Here is a 19,582-nt window from a genome sequence, read left to right on the forward strand (position 1 = left end):
CAGGATGAGACAGTGATTTTTAAAAAAGCAGACAAGGGGGGTTCCCTGGTGGTGCAGGATAGGAATGCGTACGTCTCGGAATTATTGAGACAGGTTAATGATGTCAATACTTATACTGCTCTACCTGGTGACCCCTCATTAAAGATCAGAGAAGAAATTGCGGAGTTCGTCAATGGTGCTTGTGACAATGGTGAGATCTCCAGGTCCTTAAGGGAAGTCTTATTAACCACTTGAGGACCCACCCTTTACCCCCCCTTAAGGACCAGCGCTGTTTTAGCTGATCTGTGCTGGGTGGGCTCTGCAGCCCCCAGCACAGATCAGCGTGCAGGCAGAGCGACCAGATCGCCCCCCTTTTTTCCCCACTGGGAGGATGATGTGCTGGGGGGTCTGATCGCTCCTGCCTGCTGGGTGTTGCGGGGGGGGGGCACCTCAAAGCCCCCCTCCGCGGCGAAATCCTCCCCCTCCCTCTCCTACCTGGCCCCCCCTGGTAAGCCGGGCTGCACAGGACGCTATCCGTCCTGTGCAGCCAGTGACAGGCTGTCTCCTGTCACATGGCAGCGATCCCCGGCCGCTGATTGGCCGGGGATCGCCGATCTGCCTTACGGCGCTGCTGCGCAGCAGCGCCGTACATTGTAAACAAAGCGGATTATTTCTGCTTGTGTTTACATTTAGTCTGCGAGCCGCCATCGGCGGCCCGCAGGCTATTCACGGAGCCCCCCGCCGTGAATTGACAGGAAGCAGCCGCTCGCATGAGCGGCTGCTTCCTGATTAATCAGCCTGCAGCTGGCGACGCAGTACTGCGTCGCTGGTCCTGCAGCTGCCACTTTGCCGACGCACGGTATAAGCGTGCGGTCGGCAAGTGGTTAAAGGATGAATTCAGGGTACCCGTGATGTACACGCTACCAAAAATCCATAAGGATCCTGCACACCCGCCAGGGAGACCTGTCGTGTCTGCAGTGAATTCTTTGGTTGAACCATTAGGGATCTATATTGACAGTGTCTTACAGCCGATTGTAAAGATGAACAAATACTGTTTGCAGGATACCACCCATTTTTTTAATTATTTGGAAGACATTGAGGCCAGGGATGTCAGGTACCTGGTGAGTTTAGATGTCACCAGTTTATACACAAACATTCCTCATGAGGAGGCGCTGGGATCCATTTGGACAGCCATGGAGTCTTTACAGAACACTAAGATTAACAAAATGTTTGTGTATGAACTGCTGGCACTTTGTTTGAAGTCCAATTATTTCAGGGTACAGAAGGATTTTTTCCTACAGATCAGGGGAGTTCCAATGGGGGCACCGTATGCCCCGACGCTGGCTAATGTTTTCATGGCGGATTTTGAACTAAGATTCATTTTTGATAATGAGATTTTTAAGCGATTTGGTAAAGGATACTGCCGTTTTATCGATGATTTATTCTTTTGTTGGACAGGCCCTGAGGAAAGTTTGAGAGAATTTTTTCGGACATTGAATCTCTGCCATGAAACCATTAAGTTCACATTGGATTTCCATCCACAGAATTTGCACTTTTTGGATGTAGACATCATGCTTGATGGAAGGCATTTCCATACAAATTTGTTTAGAAAAAGCACTGATAGGAATAATGCCATATTAGCCAGCAGCTGTCACCCCCGTCCCCTTATAAAGGGTCTCCCTAAAAATCAATTCATAAGAGCTAGATGGATAACATCCACTGATGAGGCCTATTGTGCACAGGCTTCCAGATTGGTGAAAAATTTTACATCAAGGGGGTATCAGAGAAGGGAAGTGATGAGCATAGCCCAGGAGGTGGAGGGAATGGAGAGAAAAACCCTAAGACAGAGAAAACAGAGAGTAGAAAGAAAGGGAGAGATACAATTTATCTCCACGTTTGATAATCACGCCCAATTGGTGCGGAAAAGTATACTAGACAATTGGTCATTAATTGAAACTGATCCACTATTGTCTAGGGTTTTCCAATCGCCCCCAAGGTTTGTGTATAAAAAAGGCAAAAGCATTCGGGATATGCTGGTGAGATCAGATCTAAGAAGAAATCCAAAGCAGATGGTTACGTTTTTGCCAAAAAAAGAAAGGTACATTCCCTTGCCTCAGTTGTCAAAATTGTTCAAGTATCATTAAGGGAGACTTTATAGCACATCCCAGGAGGGGCTCGGAAATCAAACTTAATGGAAATTTTTCTTGTGTAACTTCAAATGTGGTTTATTTTTTGAAGTGCCCCTGTGGGTTCGGCTATGTGGGACAAACGAGTAGACCTGTCAGAGTAAGGATTAATGAACACCGTAGTGATATAAGGTTATATAGAAAATATTTTGATGATCCTGAAAAGAATTTTGATTCCCCTATAGGTAGACACTATTTTGAATGCGGCCATGTGGTGAACGAGTTACGGTGGTGCATGTTGGAAAAAGTCACAGCAGGAGAAGGGATGGATAATGAGACAATACTCCTAAGAAGGGAGAGCAGATGAGATGGATCAATAGATTAGAAACTCTAGTGCCCTATGGATTAAATGAGGAATGTAATTTAAGATGTTTCTTGTAATCTGTGCTTATTGATGTACTGTCACTTTAATACCCTCTATTTAAGTATGTGCCCGCCCCTAGGGGTGTGTTTTATAATATGAGGTGATATTTATTTGAGAGCATTTGCTCATTGTGTGTTACACTTGATAAAGGCCACAGGCCGAAACGTCGTGTGTTTTATCTTTGGCTATGGGACAATAAATTAAGCATTTGCATAAAATCCAGGTGGAGACCCAGTCACTTTTTCTTTACCAACTGATCCCTTGCCCTAACTGGAGTAGAGGGCACCCTTTTACACATAGCCCACGCGAGAGTGAAGCTCGACTGGGGGGGTGGGGGTTCAAGAAAGGGTTGTTGGGGTTATGAAGGATCTCCCAGTCCCTGTGTTGTTGGGGACTGATTTGGGCAAGCTTGTGTCCTACTATGAACCTGCCACGACCGCCTTGTCGCTCACGGAAGGAGACGGACTCTCCACCCACCACCAGGTACTTTATACACTTGGGGGAGCACCAGGGGGAGGTGGGTTGAATGTGCCCAGTTCAAGGGTACCCGGTTCAATAGTAGCTGAGTCAAAGGTACCTGTTCCCAGCCACAATATCGCCGCCTATGCTGCTATTGCGGCAAGGAGGCCACAATAGCAGCATAGGGGGCGATATTGTGGCTGTGAACGCGAATAATCACTCGCGTTCCCATGCCTGTCGGGTCCTGACGGCGAAACCGGAAGTGGTCGCTGGCGGGGAAGTGAGCATCGCAGAGACACGGCGAGGGCACCGATCGGCTGCAGGGGGCTGAGGGAAGCCACAGGTGAGTAAAACTCATTTTTTTTTAGGAGACTTAACCACTTCGCCTCCCGGGTACAATATATCTACGCTCCTTTGGACTTCAGTTCGCCACCCGGAGCGTAGATATACGCACCCCCCGCCACCACCGCCACCGCTGTCCACGCTCCCGCTCGCACGTGCGCGCACTCCCGCGATCGTGCACGCCGCTGCCTGCTCGCCCGGAGATCAATGAACGGGAAAATCCATTCCCGTTCGTTGATCTCTGCCCCCGCAATGATCAGCATGCTTCTCCGAGAAGCAGCGAGATTATTGTGAGAAAACTCCCAGCCTCCCTTTCTGCAAGCGTCCTTCCATCTTGTGGCCAAAAAGTAATACTACACCCAAACATTTTTTTCACATACAAATACATTATTTTCACTATTTATTTTAACTAATTAACTCCCACACTCCCCAATTGTTACCAATATTTTTTTTTTTTTAAATATTAAAAAAATTAAAAAAAATTACAATAAAAAAAAACTTAAATAGTTACCTTAGGGACTGAAATCTTTAAATATTTATGTCAAGAGGGTATAACACTGTTACTTTATAAATTATGGGCTTGTAAATAGGGATGGACGCAAAACTGAAAAAAATGCACCTTTATCTGCAAATAAAATATTGGTGCCAAACATTGTGATAGGGACATAATTTAAACGGTGTAATAACTGGGACAAATGGAGATATAAGTTACATGGATTTTAATTATAGTAGCATGCATTATTTAAAAACTATAATGGCGGAAAACTGAAAAATAATGTTTTTTTTCCAAATGTTTTTCTATTTTCCCATTAAAACACATTTAGAATAAAATAATTCTTGGCATAGTGTCCCACCTCAAGAAAGCCTAATTGGTGGTGAAAAAAACAAGATATAGTTCATTTTATTGTGATAAGTAATGATAAAGTTATAGGCGAATGAATGTAAGGAGCGCTGAAAGGAGAAAATTACTCGGATGCTGAAGGGGTAAAACTCCTCAGTTGTGAAGTGGTTAAGGTTCACTTTAAGTATATGTATTTTCTGCCATCTTCATTTTCATACTGCACTACTAATGTCTCTATAATTGTTAATTTTAATGATTTTCTGTATATATTAAATATTTATATTGCATTTATAATAAAAAACTAAAAGTCATTTATTTGTTCAGCTACCTCTGCTATTCAGCCGCACAAACTGAACTCTAGCTTCTGAAGAGTCGCTACTATTGTTGATAGCTAGATAAAATAGTGTGTTTAACCGTTTTATTTGCAGGTCTAGAGTCAGCCAGTCAGTGGGATTCTCTGTCCCATGGTAACAGAGATGGTGGCAGCCTAGCATTTAGTGTTTAATAGATCACACGCCTCCCTCTGGTCAGTCTGCTGCCAAAATTCCAGCGGTTTCTGTGCACTGATTGCGACCACAGATAGCATGGTCTGTGTGCTGCAACTGATTGGAAGGCATTGTGCAGTCCAGCCACTAGGGGGCGTGTGACACTCCCCACATCCAAAACCTCACAAATTCCTGCAACTTCCACCTTCGTAACATCTGCAAGATCCACCCTTTCCTGACCTCTGCCACCACCAAACTCCTCATCCATGCCCTCATAATATCCCGCCTTGACTATTGCAACGCCCATCTGGTCTCCCTATGACCCAAATAGCCCCGCTACAGTCCATCTACTACCTTCATCGCTCCACCAGGGCGGCTCCCCTCCGTGAATCCCTCCACTGGCTTCCTATCCAGTCTAGAATCAGATTCAAGATACTGTGTCTTACTTACAAATCTGTCCACAAAACCTGTCCAACCTACATTTCTGATCTCACTCAGAGGTACACACCTAGCCGCTCACTCCACTCCTCCAATGAACTTCGCCTGACCGCCCCCCGCATTACCCAGTCCCACATGCATGCCTCCAGGACTTCTCAAGAGATTCTCCAACACTATGGAACTCCCTACCTCCCCCCATTAGGGCAGCCCCCTCCTTCAACATATACTGGTTGAACTCGATGGATGTATGTCTTTTTTCAACCAAAATAACTATGTAACATCTTCAAGAAGGCCCTAAAAACTCACCTGATCACTCTGGCCTACCCCCCCCCCCCCTCACTATTACTCTAAACCCGCAGCTGACCGTTGGCCCCCTACCCTTCATGTCCCTTCCTCTCCCTTTAGATTGTAAGCCTTTGGGCAGGGTCCTCTTCCTTTTGTGTCCTACCTGATCATGCACCTCCATTAATGCACAGTCATCCTATGGATCTGAGTGACCTGGACTTGCCTAATCTCCATGCTCCCATCCAGTGACTAAGCATTACCTTGTACTCATACTGTGCTGTGTGATCTCCATGCTCCATCCAGTGACTAAGCATTACCTTGTACTCATACTGTGCTGTGTGATCTCCATGCTCCCCTCCAGTGACTGACTAAGCATTACCTTGTACTCATACTGTGCTGCGTGATCTCCATGCTCCCCTCCAGTGACTAAGCATTACCTTGTACTCGTACTGTGCTGTGTGATCTCCATGCTCCATCCAGTGACTAAGCATTACCTTGTACTCATACTGTGCTGTGTGATCTCCATGCTCCATCCAGTGACTAAGCATTACCTGGTACTCATACTGTGCTGTGTGATCTCCATGCTCCCATCCAGTGACTAAGCATTACCTTGTACTCATACTGTGCTGTGTGATCTCCATGCTCCATCCAGTGACTAAGCATTACCTTGTACTCATACTGTGCTGTGTGACCTCCATGCTCCCCTCCAGTGACTAAGCATTACCTTGTACTCATACTGTGCTGTGTGATCTCCATGCTCCATCCAGTGACTAAGCATTACCTTGTACTCATACTGTGCTGTGTGATCTCCATGCTCCCCTCCAGTGACTAAGCATTACCTTGTACTCCTACTGTGCTGTGTGATCTCCATGCTCCCCTCCAGTGACTAAGCATTACCTTGTACTCATACTGTGCTGTGTGATCCCCATGCTCCATCCAGTGACTAAGCATTACCTTGTACTCATACTGTGCTGTGTGATCTCCATGCTCCCCTCCAGTGACTAAGCATTACCCTGTACTCATACTGTGCTGTGTGATCTCCATGCTCCCATCCAGTGACTAAGCATTACCTTGTACTCATACTGTGCTGTGTGATCTCCATGCTCCATCCAGTGACTAAGCATTACCTTGTACTCATACTGTGCTGTGTGATCTCCATGCTCCATCCAGTGACTAAGCATTACCTTGTACTCATACTGTGCTGTGTGACCTCCATGCTCCCCTCCAGTGACTAAGCATTACCTTGTACTCATACTGTGCTGTGTGATCTCCATGCTCCATCCAGTGACTAAGCATTACCTTGTACTCATACTGTGCTGTGTGATCTCCATGCTCCCCTCCAGTGACTAAGCATTACCTTGTACTCATACTGTGCTGTGTGATCTCCATGCTCCCCTCCAGTGACTAAGCATTACCTTGTACTCATACTGTGCTGTGTGATCCCCATGCTCCATCCAGTGACTAAGCATTACCTTGTACTCATACTGTGCTGTGTGATCTCCATGCTCCCCTCCAGTGACTAAGCATTACCCTGTACTCATACTGTGCTGTGTGATCTCCATGCTCCCATCCAGTGACTAAGCATTACCTTGTACTCATACTGTGCTGTGTGATCTCCATGCTCCATCCAGTGACTAAGCATTACCTTGTACTCATACTGTGCTGTGTGATCTCCATGCTCCCATCCAGTGACTAAGCATTACCTTGTACTCATACTGTGCTGTGTGATCTCCATGCTCCCCTCCAGTGACTAAGCATTACCTTGTACTCATACTGTGCTGTGTGATCTCCATGCTCCATCCAGTGACTAAGCATTACCTTGTACTCATACTGTGCTGTGTGATCTCCATGCTCCATCCAGTGACTAAGCATTACCTTGTACTCGTACTGTGCTGTGTGATCTGGACTTTCTTGTATTCCTGTATTGTCATATTGCTGTATGTCACCCCTAAATATTGCCTGTAACCTTAACTAATGTCCAGCGCTGCGTAATATGTTGGCGCTATAACTACAATAAATAAATATTGGGTTGCTTCCTCCTGACGTTGAGTGGCTTTCTCCTGATATTGGGTTGCTTCCCCCTGACATTGGTTGGCTTTCTCCTGATATTGGGTTGCTTCCTCTTGACAATGGGTAGCTTCCTCCTGACATTGGGTGACTTCCTCCTGACATTGGGTGACTTCCTCCTGACATTGGGTGACTTCCTCCTGACATTGGGTGGCTTCCCCCTGACATTGGGTGACTTCCTTCTGACAATGGGTGACTTCCTACTGACATTGGGTGACTTCCTTCTGACATTGGGTAACTTCCTCCTGATGTTGGATGGCTTCCTCCTGACATTTTGTGGCTTCCTCCTGACATTGGGTGGCTTCCTCCTGACATTGGGTGGCTTCCTCCTGACATTGGGTGACTTCCTCTTGACAATGGGTGACTTCCTCTTGACAATGGGTGACTTCCCCCTGACATTGGGTGACTTCCTACTGACATTGGGTGACTTCCTTCTGACATTGAGTGACTTACTCCTGATGTTGGGTGGCTTCCTCCCGACATTTTGTGGCTTCCTCCTGACATTGGGTGGCTTCCTTCTGACATTGGGTGACTTCCTCCTGACATTGGGTGACTTCCCCCTTGACATTGGTTGGCTTCCTCCTGACATTGGGTGACTTCCTCCTGACATTGGGTGACTTCCCCCTGACATTGGTTGGCTTCCCCCTGACATTGGGTGACTTCCTCCTGACATTGGGTGACTTCCCCCTGACATTGGTTGGCTTCCTCCTGACATGGCTTCCTCCTGACATTGGGTAGCTTCCTCCTGACATTTTGTGGCTTCCTCCTGACATTGGGTGGCTTCCTCCTGACATTGGGTGACTTCCTACTGACATTGGGTGACTTCCTCCTGATGTTGGGTGGCTTCCTCCTGACATTTTGTGGCTTCCTCCTGACATTGGGTGATTTCCTTCTGACATTGGGTGGCTTCCTCCTGACTCCTGACATGGCTTCCTCCTGACATTGGGTGGCTTCCTCCTGACATGGCTTCCTCCTGACATTGGGTGGCTTCCTCCTGACATTGGGTGGCTTCCTTCTGACATTGGGTGGCTTCCTCCTGACATTGGGTGGCTTCCTCCTGACTCCTGACATGGCTTCCTCCTGACATTGGGTGGCTTCCTCCTGACATTGGGTGGCTTCCTCCTGACATTGGGTGGCTTCCTCCTGACATTGGGTGGCTTCCTCCTGACATTGGGTGACTTCCTCCTGACACTGGGTGGCTTCCTCCTGACATTGGGTTGCTTCCTCCTGACACTGGGTGGCTTCCTCCTGACATTGGGTGACTTCCTCCTGACACTGGGTGGCTTCCTCCTGACATTGGGTGGCTTCCTCCTGACATTGGGTGGCTTCCTCCTGACATTGGGTGACTTCCTACTGACATTGGGTGACTTCCTACTGACATTGGGTGACTTCCTCCTGATGTTGGGTGGCTTCCTCCTGACATTTTGTGGCTTCCTCCTGACATTTTGTGGCTTCCTCCTGACATTGGGTGATTTCCTTCTGACATTGGGTGGCTTCCTCCTGACAATGTTTGGCTTCCTTCTGACATTGGGTGGCTTCCTCCTGACATTGGGTGACTTACTCCTGACATTGGGTGGCTTCCTCCTGACATTGGGTGACTTCCTCCTGACACTGGGTGGCTTCCTCCTGACATTTGGCAGTAATAATAGATTACATGTCACTCTATGAGGTGTGTTCTGTTACTGCAGATAATATGGGATATGTGATTTCTGTATGATCTCTGTCTTGTCAGATGGACCGTACGGCCTGCGAGTGTTTTCCGATAAGGGACTGAAGGTCGGTGAGGTCTTCACCATCGATACTGGAGAATCGGTTCGCTTTGATTGTTCAGCTGACTCTAATCCTCCCAATACGTGTGCATGGATCCAACGCGGCAACAATTCCACCGAGATCATCAACTACGGGCCTTACTTCAAACTGCTCTCCGGCAAAGTGCGGCACAAGACTGTGGACTACCTGTGCCGGGCCTACAACAACATCACCGGCCGAGGGGAGGAGATGCAGTTCACCGTCATCATCACACCCATAGGTAGGAGATCTTTATAATAGAACAGGGATGGAAGAACTCGGGTCCCATTTCACACAAACTTCAAATAATTCCATTACAGTATTTACAAAGATTCTCTGAGATGTTTTACTCTCCAGCCAGTGAGATTTGATGTTCTACACAGAGTCACTGAGATGTGGTGTAGTGTTGATCGAACAGTGTTAGCCACTGTTTGTTATTCCCCGAATATCAGCGTGTTCGGTTTCGGGTCCAACTCAGCCGAGCACAGCTGTACTGTTCGGGGGCCCACTCAGGGCCATTTTGGGGGGGCTGGAGGGGATGCAGCATGAGGGGAAAGCCATGGCCACAGTCGGCGGGGAGAAGGGGACGGTCCCCCCCCCCCCCCCCCTCACCTCGGGGCTCTCCCCTCTGCGCTCCCCTCCAGCTTAAGTTAGTGCACTGTGCGGGGCGGGCAGCGGGGGGCAGATACATACCTTCCGTGCGTTCCACCGCGTACTCCTCGCTCTAGCGTCTGATGTCACTTCTGGCAGATACATACCTTCCGTGCGTTCCACCGCGTACTCCTCGCTCTAGCGTCTGATGTGACAGGAGCCAAATTTCAGACAAGATGGCCATTACTCTTCCTCAAAGAAGCGGCAGGCTCCCATGAAGATGGAATTTGGAGGAATAAAGGAAGAGTCGCTGGCAAACACTTTTGAATAATCCACATTTTTGGGTGGGGTCTCAGAGTAAGCCCAGGGGCTGGACAGGGTGCGGTTAACCTTCTGGGTGGGTTTCTGGTGCCCACCAAATAAAGCTTATGCTTCCCGCACACACAGAACAGTCACGGATTCATATTCCTCAGAATATGACAGTTCATATGACATCAAACGTGGGTGCTTTTACATGCCTGGTTACGAAGTAGCGGAATACCGCGGGTTCTGGGTATGTCAGTGGCCTCAATTTAATATTAAAATATTCACCAGATCCGGACCAGCAGAATGAGATAACTTTAATACCTCTCATATGAACGGTAGGCTAAAAATCATAAACTCCATGGGCTTGATTCACAAAGCGGTGCAAAGTGGTTGCACGCCTGTGAAAAGCCCCTTATTACGCCTAAACTCACTTTAGGCATGATAAGAAGCAACTCGCGCGCAGCGCCCATTGAACCCTATGGGACTTTGAGCGCACGCCTGTGCGTTTGCGCGCAGGAGCTTCGCGCGAACAGCAGCAAAAATCGGTGATAACTCAGCATTGCACGGCTTATCACGCCTAAAGTCTTTTAGGCGTGATAACTGAGTTATCACCGCTTTGTGAATCAAGCCCCATGTATTTCTATGCTGGCAACATGGCTCCGCTGAGTCTGAGCCCTGCTGTGTGGAAGGCTCAGTTTGCTGGGGTTCACCAAATGGTATCCTTTTTCATATGACAGGCTCACACTTAGCTGTGATCTGCCTGTGACAGGAAATCCTTTGTTCCTTGCTGATTAAACAAACCTTGGGACAGTCAGAGACAAAAGGGCTTCATGAAAAGACTTCCTCTAGCAGCTATGAAAGCTAGATTTCCAAAAGAAGACCCCCTAGTCATAAAATCTTGATCTGGCAACACAACGACAATCGGTTCAGGTAACCGATTGGTTTCCTGGTCTCACGGCTCTTCTGTGACATAGATTAGCTAGGTATAGGTGCCCCAGTATAGGTTATCTCGGTATAGGTGGCCTAGTATAGCTTAGCCAGGTATAGATTAGCTAGGTATAGGTGCCTTAGTATAGGTTAGCCAGGTATAGGTGCCTTAGTATAGGTTAGCCAGGTATACGTGCCCCAGTATAGCTTAGCCAAAGAGAGGCATGTTTTGAGTTGCTGCAGTCTAACTGCTCACAACATGGATATACAGTCTTGAAGACAAGCTGTCTACATGTGGGGTAGGTGTGGCTGTGTAATATTTAAAGCTATAGGCTTGCTATACACCAGCGGTTCTGGATGCTTGTCTGGCTTACAGGGGCGAAAAGAGATATTTTGCATATTCAGTAGTGGTGTGTGTGTGTGGTGTGTGTGGTGTGTGTGTGGTGTGTGTGTGGTGTGTGAGTGGTGTGTGAGGTGTGTGTGTGTGTGTGTGTGTGTGTGTGTGTGTGTGTGTAGTGCACAGTGTGTGTGTGGTGTGTGGTGTGTGTGTGTGTGTGTGAGTGGTGTGTGTGTGAGTGGTGTGTGTGTGAGTGGTGTGTGTGTGTGTGTGTGTGTGTGTGTGTGTGTGTAGTGCACAGTGTGTGTGTGTGTGTACAGTGTGTGTGTGTGTGTATGGTGTGTGTGTGTGTGTGTGTGAGTGGTGTGTGTGTGGGTGAGTGGTGTGTGTGTGAGTGGTGTGTGGGTGTGTGAGTGGTGTGTGTGGGTGTGTGAGTGGTGTGTGTGGGTGTGTGAGTGGTGTGTGTGGGTGTGAGTGGTGTGTGTGTGTGTGTGTGAGTGGTGTGTGTGTGTATAGTGTGTGTGTGTGTGTGTGTGTGTATAGTGTGTGTGGGTGTGAGTGGTGTGTGTGTGTGTGAGAGTGGTGTGTGTGTGTGTGTGTGTGTGTGTGTGTGTGTGTGGTGCACAGTGTGTGTGTGTGTGTGTGTGTGGTGTGTGTGTTTGTGTTTAAGTTTATCTTGCGTTTCTTTCTAGGTGAAGTTGCTGTGTTTTGGGAGATTTTCTCCATATTCCGCCACCTCCATATATCTGGCATTTTGCACTCGGTCCCTTGGAAGTCGTATGTTTTTCATGTCATGTCACAATATGTCAGCAATGCTCGGAGCTCTTCCCAGTGTGACAGTGTGGCGGTGTGATCAGACCGGTCTGCTGGGATTAGCGAGCTCACTCATTTATTATTACAGCAAACACAGGCGGCAGAGCTGTTTGCTGACATTGACACAGTAACATCGGCACAGCATTGTGTCATCAGAGCCCGAGGCTGAGTGACAGCTGAACAATGTCACCACGCAGGTGGCAGTACAGAGGGATAGAGACCGGGTGCAGCCTCTATCCCGGCCTGGTGACACCGTGCAGCCTCTATCCCGGCCTGGTGACACCGTTCAGCCTCTATCCCGGCCTGGTGACACCGTTCAGCCTCTATCCCAGACTGGTGACACCATGCAGCCTCTATCCCAGCCTAGTGACACAATGCAGCCTCTATCCCGGCCTGGTGACACCATGCAGCCTCTATCCCGGCCTGGTGACACAGTGCAGCCTCTATCCCAGCCTGGTGACACCATGCAGCCTCTATCCCGGCCTGGTGACACAGTGCAGCCTCTATCCCAGCCTGGTGACACCATGCAGCCTCTATCCCAGCCTAGTGACACAGTGCAGCCTCTATCCCGGCCTGGTGACACAGTGCAGCCTCTATCCCAGCCTGGTGACACCATGCAGCCTCTATCCCAGCCTAGTGACACAGTGCAGCCTCTATCCCGGCCTGGTGACACAGTGCAGCCTCTATCCCGGCCTGGTGACACCGTTCAGCCTCTATGCCAGCCTGGTGACACAATGCAGCCTCTATCCCGGCCTGGTGACACAGTGCAGCCTCTATCCCGGCCTAGTGACTCAATGTGACCTTATACTTGTACCCCTATACTTATTTCTCCTGGTGGGGGCTGGTATTTCAGGGTCCCCTTCTTAACCCCCTTGGCGGTATGAAAAATACCGCCAGGGGGCAGCGCAGCAGTTTTTTTAAATTTTTTTTTTTTTTTTTTTTTAAATCATGTAGCGAGCCCAGGGCTCGCTACATGATAGCCGCTGCTCAGCGGCATCCCCCCGCCCTCTTCAAAGAACGGGATTTCCTGGAGGGCTTCCCCCGTCGCCATGGCGACGGGGCGGGATGACGTCAGCGACGTCGGGACGTCATTGGGACTCCGGATCCAACCCTCGGCGCTGCCTGACACTGATTGGCCAGGCAGCGCACGGGGTCTGGGGGGGGGGGGGCGCGCGCCGCACCGGATAGCAGCGATCGGGCGCGCGGCGGCGGCGATCGGGTGCTGGCGCAGCTAGCAAAGTGCTAGCTGCGTCCAGCAAAAAAAAAATTATTTAAATCGGCCCAGCAGGGCCTGAGCGGCACCCTCCGGCGGCTTACCCCGTGTCACACACGGGGTTACCGCTAAGGAGGTTAAAGGGGACTCCCAGATGCTACCATGAACCCCCCATGCATCATTGGCCCCCACCCCACCCCCTCCTGGGGCACCGGAGGTGGAGAAGAGCCCCTTGTCCATAGATTGGACAAGGGCTCGGGGGGAGAGGGGGAGGCTTGGCCGCCCCTCTCCCCCGGAGCCCCCCCCCTCCCATACCATGGACCATGCGGGCTGGTATAGCTCAGGATGCGAAGCACCACATGGCCGGGGCTCCGCATTCTGGTTATCCCAGCCTGCATGGGGGACAAGGGGTTTTTTTGTTGTTGTTTTTTTTATTTCCCACACTCTGAACAAAACAAAAAAAAGTGTACCAAAAAAACAGGTAAAGTTGCCAGGGATCCTTGTGTAGCCATATTACGGCTGTATAGCCATCTCTGGCCAAACCATTGCCACTTCCTCGGGGGAACTGACCACCTGGAAAGCCTGGCATGAAGTGTATTGCTCTTTCTTTTGATATATGTAAATTTACACTGCCGTTAGGCTGCTACATTATCTGTCATTTACCGCATTTAAAGGTATACTTTTTTCCTATCGTAGCTTTAAAATCAATTCTCTCCCAAACTATACGGTCTTTTTGATTTTTTTTTTTTTTACTCAGTGCGCACTGACCCCCTGGAAGTCCCTTGGAAGTGACAACCCTTTTGCCAGGCATCAATATACAGCTGCAAAATGGCTGGAAGGATCCTTGGAGACTTTACCTATTTTTTGTACCAATTTTTTTTTGTTCAGAGTGTGGGAAATGTAAAAAGGGTGCAAAGCCCCATGTGGGCCGGACTCCGCATTCTGTCCCAGCCTGCATGGGGACAAGGGTTAAAGAGGCTCGGGAGGGGGGACCCCAGTCACCCCACATCATTTTTGTATTTCTCACTAGAGATGGCCCGAACGTTTTGCCTGTGAACGGTTCCAGGCGAACTTTCGTTGGTTCGCGTTCGTAAGCGAAGGCAAACTTTTGCGGAAGTTCCGTTCGCCTCCATAGTGCACCATTAGGGTCAACTTTGACCCTCTACATCACAGTCAGCAGGCACATTGTAGCCAATCAGGCTACACTCCCTCCTGGAGCCCCACCCCCCTTATATAAGGCAGGCTCCGCCGGCCATTACACTCACTCGTGTGTCTGCATTACTTAGTGAAGGGACAGCTACTGGTAGACTCTCTCATAGGGAAAGATTAGTTAGGCTGTTATAGGCTTGTTAGCTTGCTCCTGGCTGATTGTTATTGCTAAAATAGCACCAGACAACAGCTCTTTTGAGAGCTAATCCTGTTCTTGTGATCTATTTTTTTTTCTGTGTGTCCCACTGACACTTGAGTTGCGTAGACAGCCTTGCTAATTCATACTGTGTGTGCCACTGCCAGGCCCAGCACATTCAGTGACCACCTGTGTGTGTGACAGGGAGCTGCACATTGTAATACCCATTACTGCATATACCTAGCTGTTGTGTTGAGTGCATCCACCTGATCACTGCATATACCTAGCTGTTGTGGCAAGTGGTCATCAATGTCCGCCATAACATCCTCATTAAAGGATTTAAAGTTAATTCATTTCAAATACAGCAGGGCCTCACAGTCCTCCTGTATTGTTATTTTTGTTTACTACCTTTTGTGTTGAGTGAACCCACCTCATCACTGCAGTGCATATACCTAGCTGTTGTGGCAAGTGGTCATCAATATCCGCCATAACAGATTCTCGTTAAAGGATTTACAGTTAATACATTTCAAATACAGCAAGCCCTCAAAAGTCCTCCTGTATTGTTATATTTGGTCACTACCTCGGGACATGCATGCCATGCCTGCTGCCTTCCTTGGATGTGTGGTGGTGGTAGCCATTTCTTAGGCTCCCACTCCCCACCGGAATCGAACCAGAATTCCCCGGCCATTACCCCTGGTCAGTCACCATGGTACTGAGAAAGTACCATCAAAAGTTTCACACAGTTGAATGAATGGCAGACTTGCCCTCCATTAGAGATGTCGCAAACCTCCGATTTTCGGTTCGCGAACCGGGTTCGCGAACTTCCGCGGAAGGTTCGGTTCGCGGAAAAGTTCGCGAACCGCAATAGACTTCAATGGGGAGGCGAACTTTGAAAAATGGAAAAAATTATGCTGGCCACAAAAGTGATGGAAAAGATGTTTCAAGGGGTCTAACACCTGGAGGGGGGCATGGCGGAGTGGGATACATGCCAAAAGTCCCGGGGAAAAATCTGGATGTGACGCAAAGCAGCGTTTTAAGGGCAGAAATCACATTGAATGCTAAATTGCAGGCCTAACGTGCTTTCAAACATCTTGCATGTGTATACATCAATCAGGGAGTGTAATTAAGGTACTGCTTCACACTGACACACCAAACTCACTGTGTAACGCACCGCAAACAGCTGTTTGTGTAGTGACGGCCATGCTGGACTACTGCGCAACATGGCGAGATTGCTCTTCCTCACTCAGTGATGTCAGGTAATGTGTGACTTCCTTCTCAACATTCCATGGCATTCTTAAAAAGCTTACGTTTTGTTTTTAAATTACATTTTCTACTTGCTGTGTACTTGTTCAGTATAGTGTTGGGCGAACAGTGTTCGCCACTGTTCGGGTTCTGCAGAACATCACCCTGTTCGGGTGATGTTCGAGTTCGGCCGAACACCTGATGGTGCTCGGCCAAACCGTTCGGCCACATGGCCGAACTAAGAGCGCATGGCCGAACGTTCCCCGAACGTTCGGCTAGCGCTGTGATTGGCCGAACGGGTCACGTGGTTCGGACCCCGAACGCGCTTTGATTGGCCGAACGGTCACGTGGTTCGTGTAAATAAATACCCGAACCACGTCATATCTCCGCCATTTGTCTGTGGGTTTAGCTTTGGGTAGGCAGGCAGGGTAGTTCGCGCTCCAGCCACGCTAGCCAGGGTCCCCCCAGTCATTGTGTGTCGCTGCTGGGAACAGTAGTACACCGCTCACTCAGCCAGACTATATAGCATTGTGTGTACTGCCACTGTGTACCTCGCTCAGCCACGCTATATATAACATTGTTTACTGCCACTGTGTGTACACGGCTCAGCCAGACTATATAGCATTGTGTACTGCCACTGTGTGTACACCGCTCAGCCAGACTATATAGCATTGTGTGTACTGTCACTCTGTGTACACCGCTCAGCCAGACTATATAGCATTGTTTACTGCCACTGTGTGTACACCGCTCAGCCAGACCATATAGCATTGTGTGTACTGCCACTCTGTGTACACCGCTCAGCCAGACTATATAGCATTGTGTGTACTGCCACTGTGTGTACACCGCTCAGCCAGACTATATAGCATTGTTTACTGCCACTGTGTGTACACCGCTCAGCCAGACTATATAGCATTGTGTGTACTGCCACTCTGTGTACACCGCTCAGCCAGACTATATAGCATTGTGTACTGCCACTGTGTGTACACCGCTCAGCCAGACTATATAGCATTGTTTACTGCCACTGTGTGTACACGCTCAGCCAGACTATATAGCATTGTTCACTGCCACTCTGTGTACACGGCTCAGCCAGACTATATAGCATTGTTTACTGCCACTCTGTGTACATGGCTCAGCCAGACTATATAGCATTGTGTGTACTGCCACTGTGTACCTCGCTCAGCCACGCTATATATAACATTGTTTACTGCCACTGTGTGTACACGGCTCAGCCAGACTATATAGCATTGTGTACTGCCACTGTGTGTACACCGCTCAGCCAGACTATATAGCATTGTGTGTACTGTCACTCTGTGTACACCGCTCAGCCAGACTATATAGCATTGTTTACTGCCACTGTGTGTACACCGCTCAGCCAGACCATATAGCATTGTGTGTACTGCCACTCTGTGTACACCGCTCAGCCAGACTATATAGCATTGTGTGTACTGCCACTGTGTGTACACCGCTCAGCCAGACTATATAGCATTGTTTACTGCCACTGTGTGTACACCGCTCAGCCAGACTATATAGCATTGTGTGTACTGCCACTCTGTGTACACCGCTCAGCCAGACTATATAGCATTGTTTACTGCCACTGTGTGTACACGCTCAGCCAGACTATATAGCATTGTTCACTGCCACTCTGTGTACACGGCTCAGCCAGACTATATAGCATTGTTTACTGCCACTCTGTGTACATGGCTCAGCCAGACTATATAGCATTGTGTGTACTGCCACTCTGTGTACACCGCTCAGCCAGACTATATAGCATTGTTCACTGCCACTCTGTGTACACGGCTCAGCCAGACTATATAGCATTGCGTACTCTGCCAGTCAGTGTGTATATTGCTGGGATCAGTAATACTCCACTCACCGTCAACCACTATATGAGCTCACCATGAGTTCCTCAGAGACCTCCGCTGTGAGCAGCACTCCCAACAACAGCAACAGCCAACGCCCCACGCAAGCTATAACATCCACCCCAGCAGCCAGTGGTCAGCAGCAGCCCTCCCCGGAGGAGAACGTTGTGTCCATCGGTCCGGCGCCAGAGCGATTAATGAGGGCTGCCATTGAGGAGATGATGGGGCCTGATGTGGAGGAGGAGGTCGGGCTCAGGCCAGCATCCCAAGTTAATGTTGAGGACGATGAGGGGTCTGTGACTGTGTCTGGGGATGTTGGGGTGGCAGAGGTGGTGGGTGGGTCAGACTCAGGAGAAGAGTTGTATGATGAGGATGATGATCGGGACCATCTGTATGTGCCTCAGAGTCCGACCCCGGAAAACATGTTGTATCGTGTGTTTAGGTACTAAAATCTGCGTTCCCAGTAGTGTTGGGCGAACAGTGTTCGCCACTGTTCGGGTGCTGCAGAACATCACCCCGTTCGGGGTGACTATATAGCAGACTATATAGCATTGTGTTTACTGCCACTCTGTGTCTGCTGGGAACAGTAGTACACCGCTCACCCGCCACTGTATAGCATTGTGCTCTGTGTCGCTGCTGGCAATAGTGGTACACCGCTCACCCACCACTGTATAGCATTTCTGTACTGCCACTGTACTGCTGCCAGTCAGCGTGTACTTGTAAGGCTTGGTGGTGTATTCTCCACAGTCAGCATGCAATGCATGAGCTGACGTGGAGGAGGTACACACACTAGCACACGGAAACAGGATATCCCTAGTGTAGTGGAGGGGAGGACTGACTCCAATAGGAGATTGTGGCGCACAGAGCCGGTGCAGATCCGACAGCCACAAACAATACTTTCACGATAACGTCTCAGCGCAAGGTAGCGCTGAGCTCATAAACCAGAACTGAGGAGATCAGGACAGGTAGACAGAATGAACGCTTGCTAGCCAGCCGCTACTTAGCGACAGCAAGCGTCCACAACGAGACAGACTGGAATGAGGCAGCCAATGCGTTGCAGCGATGGCGTGCCTCACAAAGACAGGACAGGAAAGTCAGGAAATAGCAGGATCGAGATAGATGAACGTAACACAGATAAATATACAATAAGTATGTTTTCCTAGCGTATTACAATTACAGCTATCAATGAAACTATTTGTAACTTCTGACTAACATACAGTATGTATATATCGGCAATGAACCGATATATGACATAAGCAGGAACGCTGACTAGGACTGGAGTAATACAGGGAACAGGACTCAGAAGGATTCGCTATCTCTTCGCAGAGATGAACGCAATCCACAAACGGTAACAGAACAGGATTCCGAAGGATTCGTTATCTCTTCGCAGAGATGAACGCAATCCACAAACAGTAACAGAACAGGATTCAGAAGGATTCGTTATCTCTTCGCAGAGATGAACGCAATCCACAAACAGCAACAGAACAGGATTCAGAAGGATTCGTTATCTCTTCGCAGAGATGAACGCAATCCACAAACAGAACCAGGAGCAGGGTAACTACCTCAGCACGGGTGGTCACGGTACGCGCAACCTACCAAAACGTGCTGAAAAGCTGACTAACTGCACACAGGATATAAACAGTTCGTGTACGTATACATCAGCGACACTGATGTATCAAACGTAACACGAATACAAGGAAAATAATAAACGTGCT

At 48.8% G+C, this 19,582-nt stretch overlaps 1 protein-coding gene across 2 annotated transcripts in view; it reads left to right on the forward strand.

Annotated features, from left to right (window-relative positions):
- Positions 1-19,582, forward strand: part of HEPACAM2 (HEPACAM family member 2) — a 229,170-nt gene that overhangs the window by 147,541 nt on the left and 62,047 nt on the right. For both annotated transcript variants that reach the window (XM_068238468.1, XM_068238469.1), the window contains exon 4: positions 9,179-9,475. In XM_068238468.1, coding sequence (XP_068094569.1) covers positions 9,179-9,475 — 297 coding nt within the window. The remainder of the gene's footprint in view (positions 1-9,178; positions 9,476-19,582) is intronic.

The sequence above is a fragment of the Hyperolius riggenbachi genome, chromosome 5, assembly GCF_040937935.1.
Source record: "Hyperolius riggenbachi isolate aHypRig1 chromosome 5, aHypRig1.pri, whole genome shotgun sequence".
Classification (NCBI taxonomy): domain Eukaryota; kingdom Metazoa; phylum Chordata; class Amphibia; order Anura; family Hyperoliidae; genus Hyperolius; species Hyperolius riggenbachi.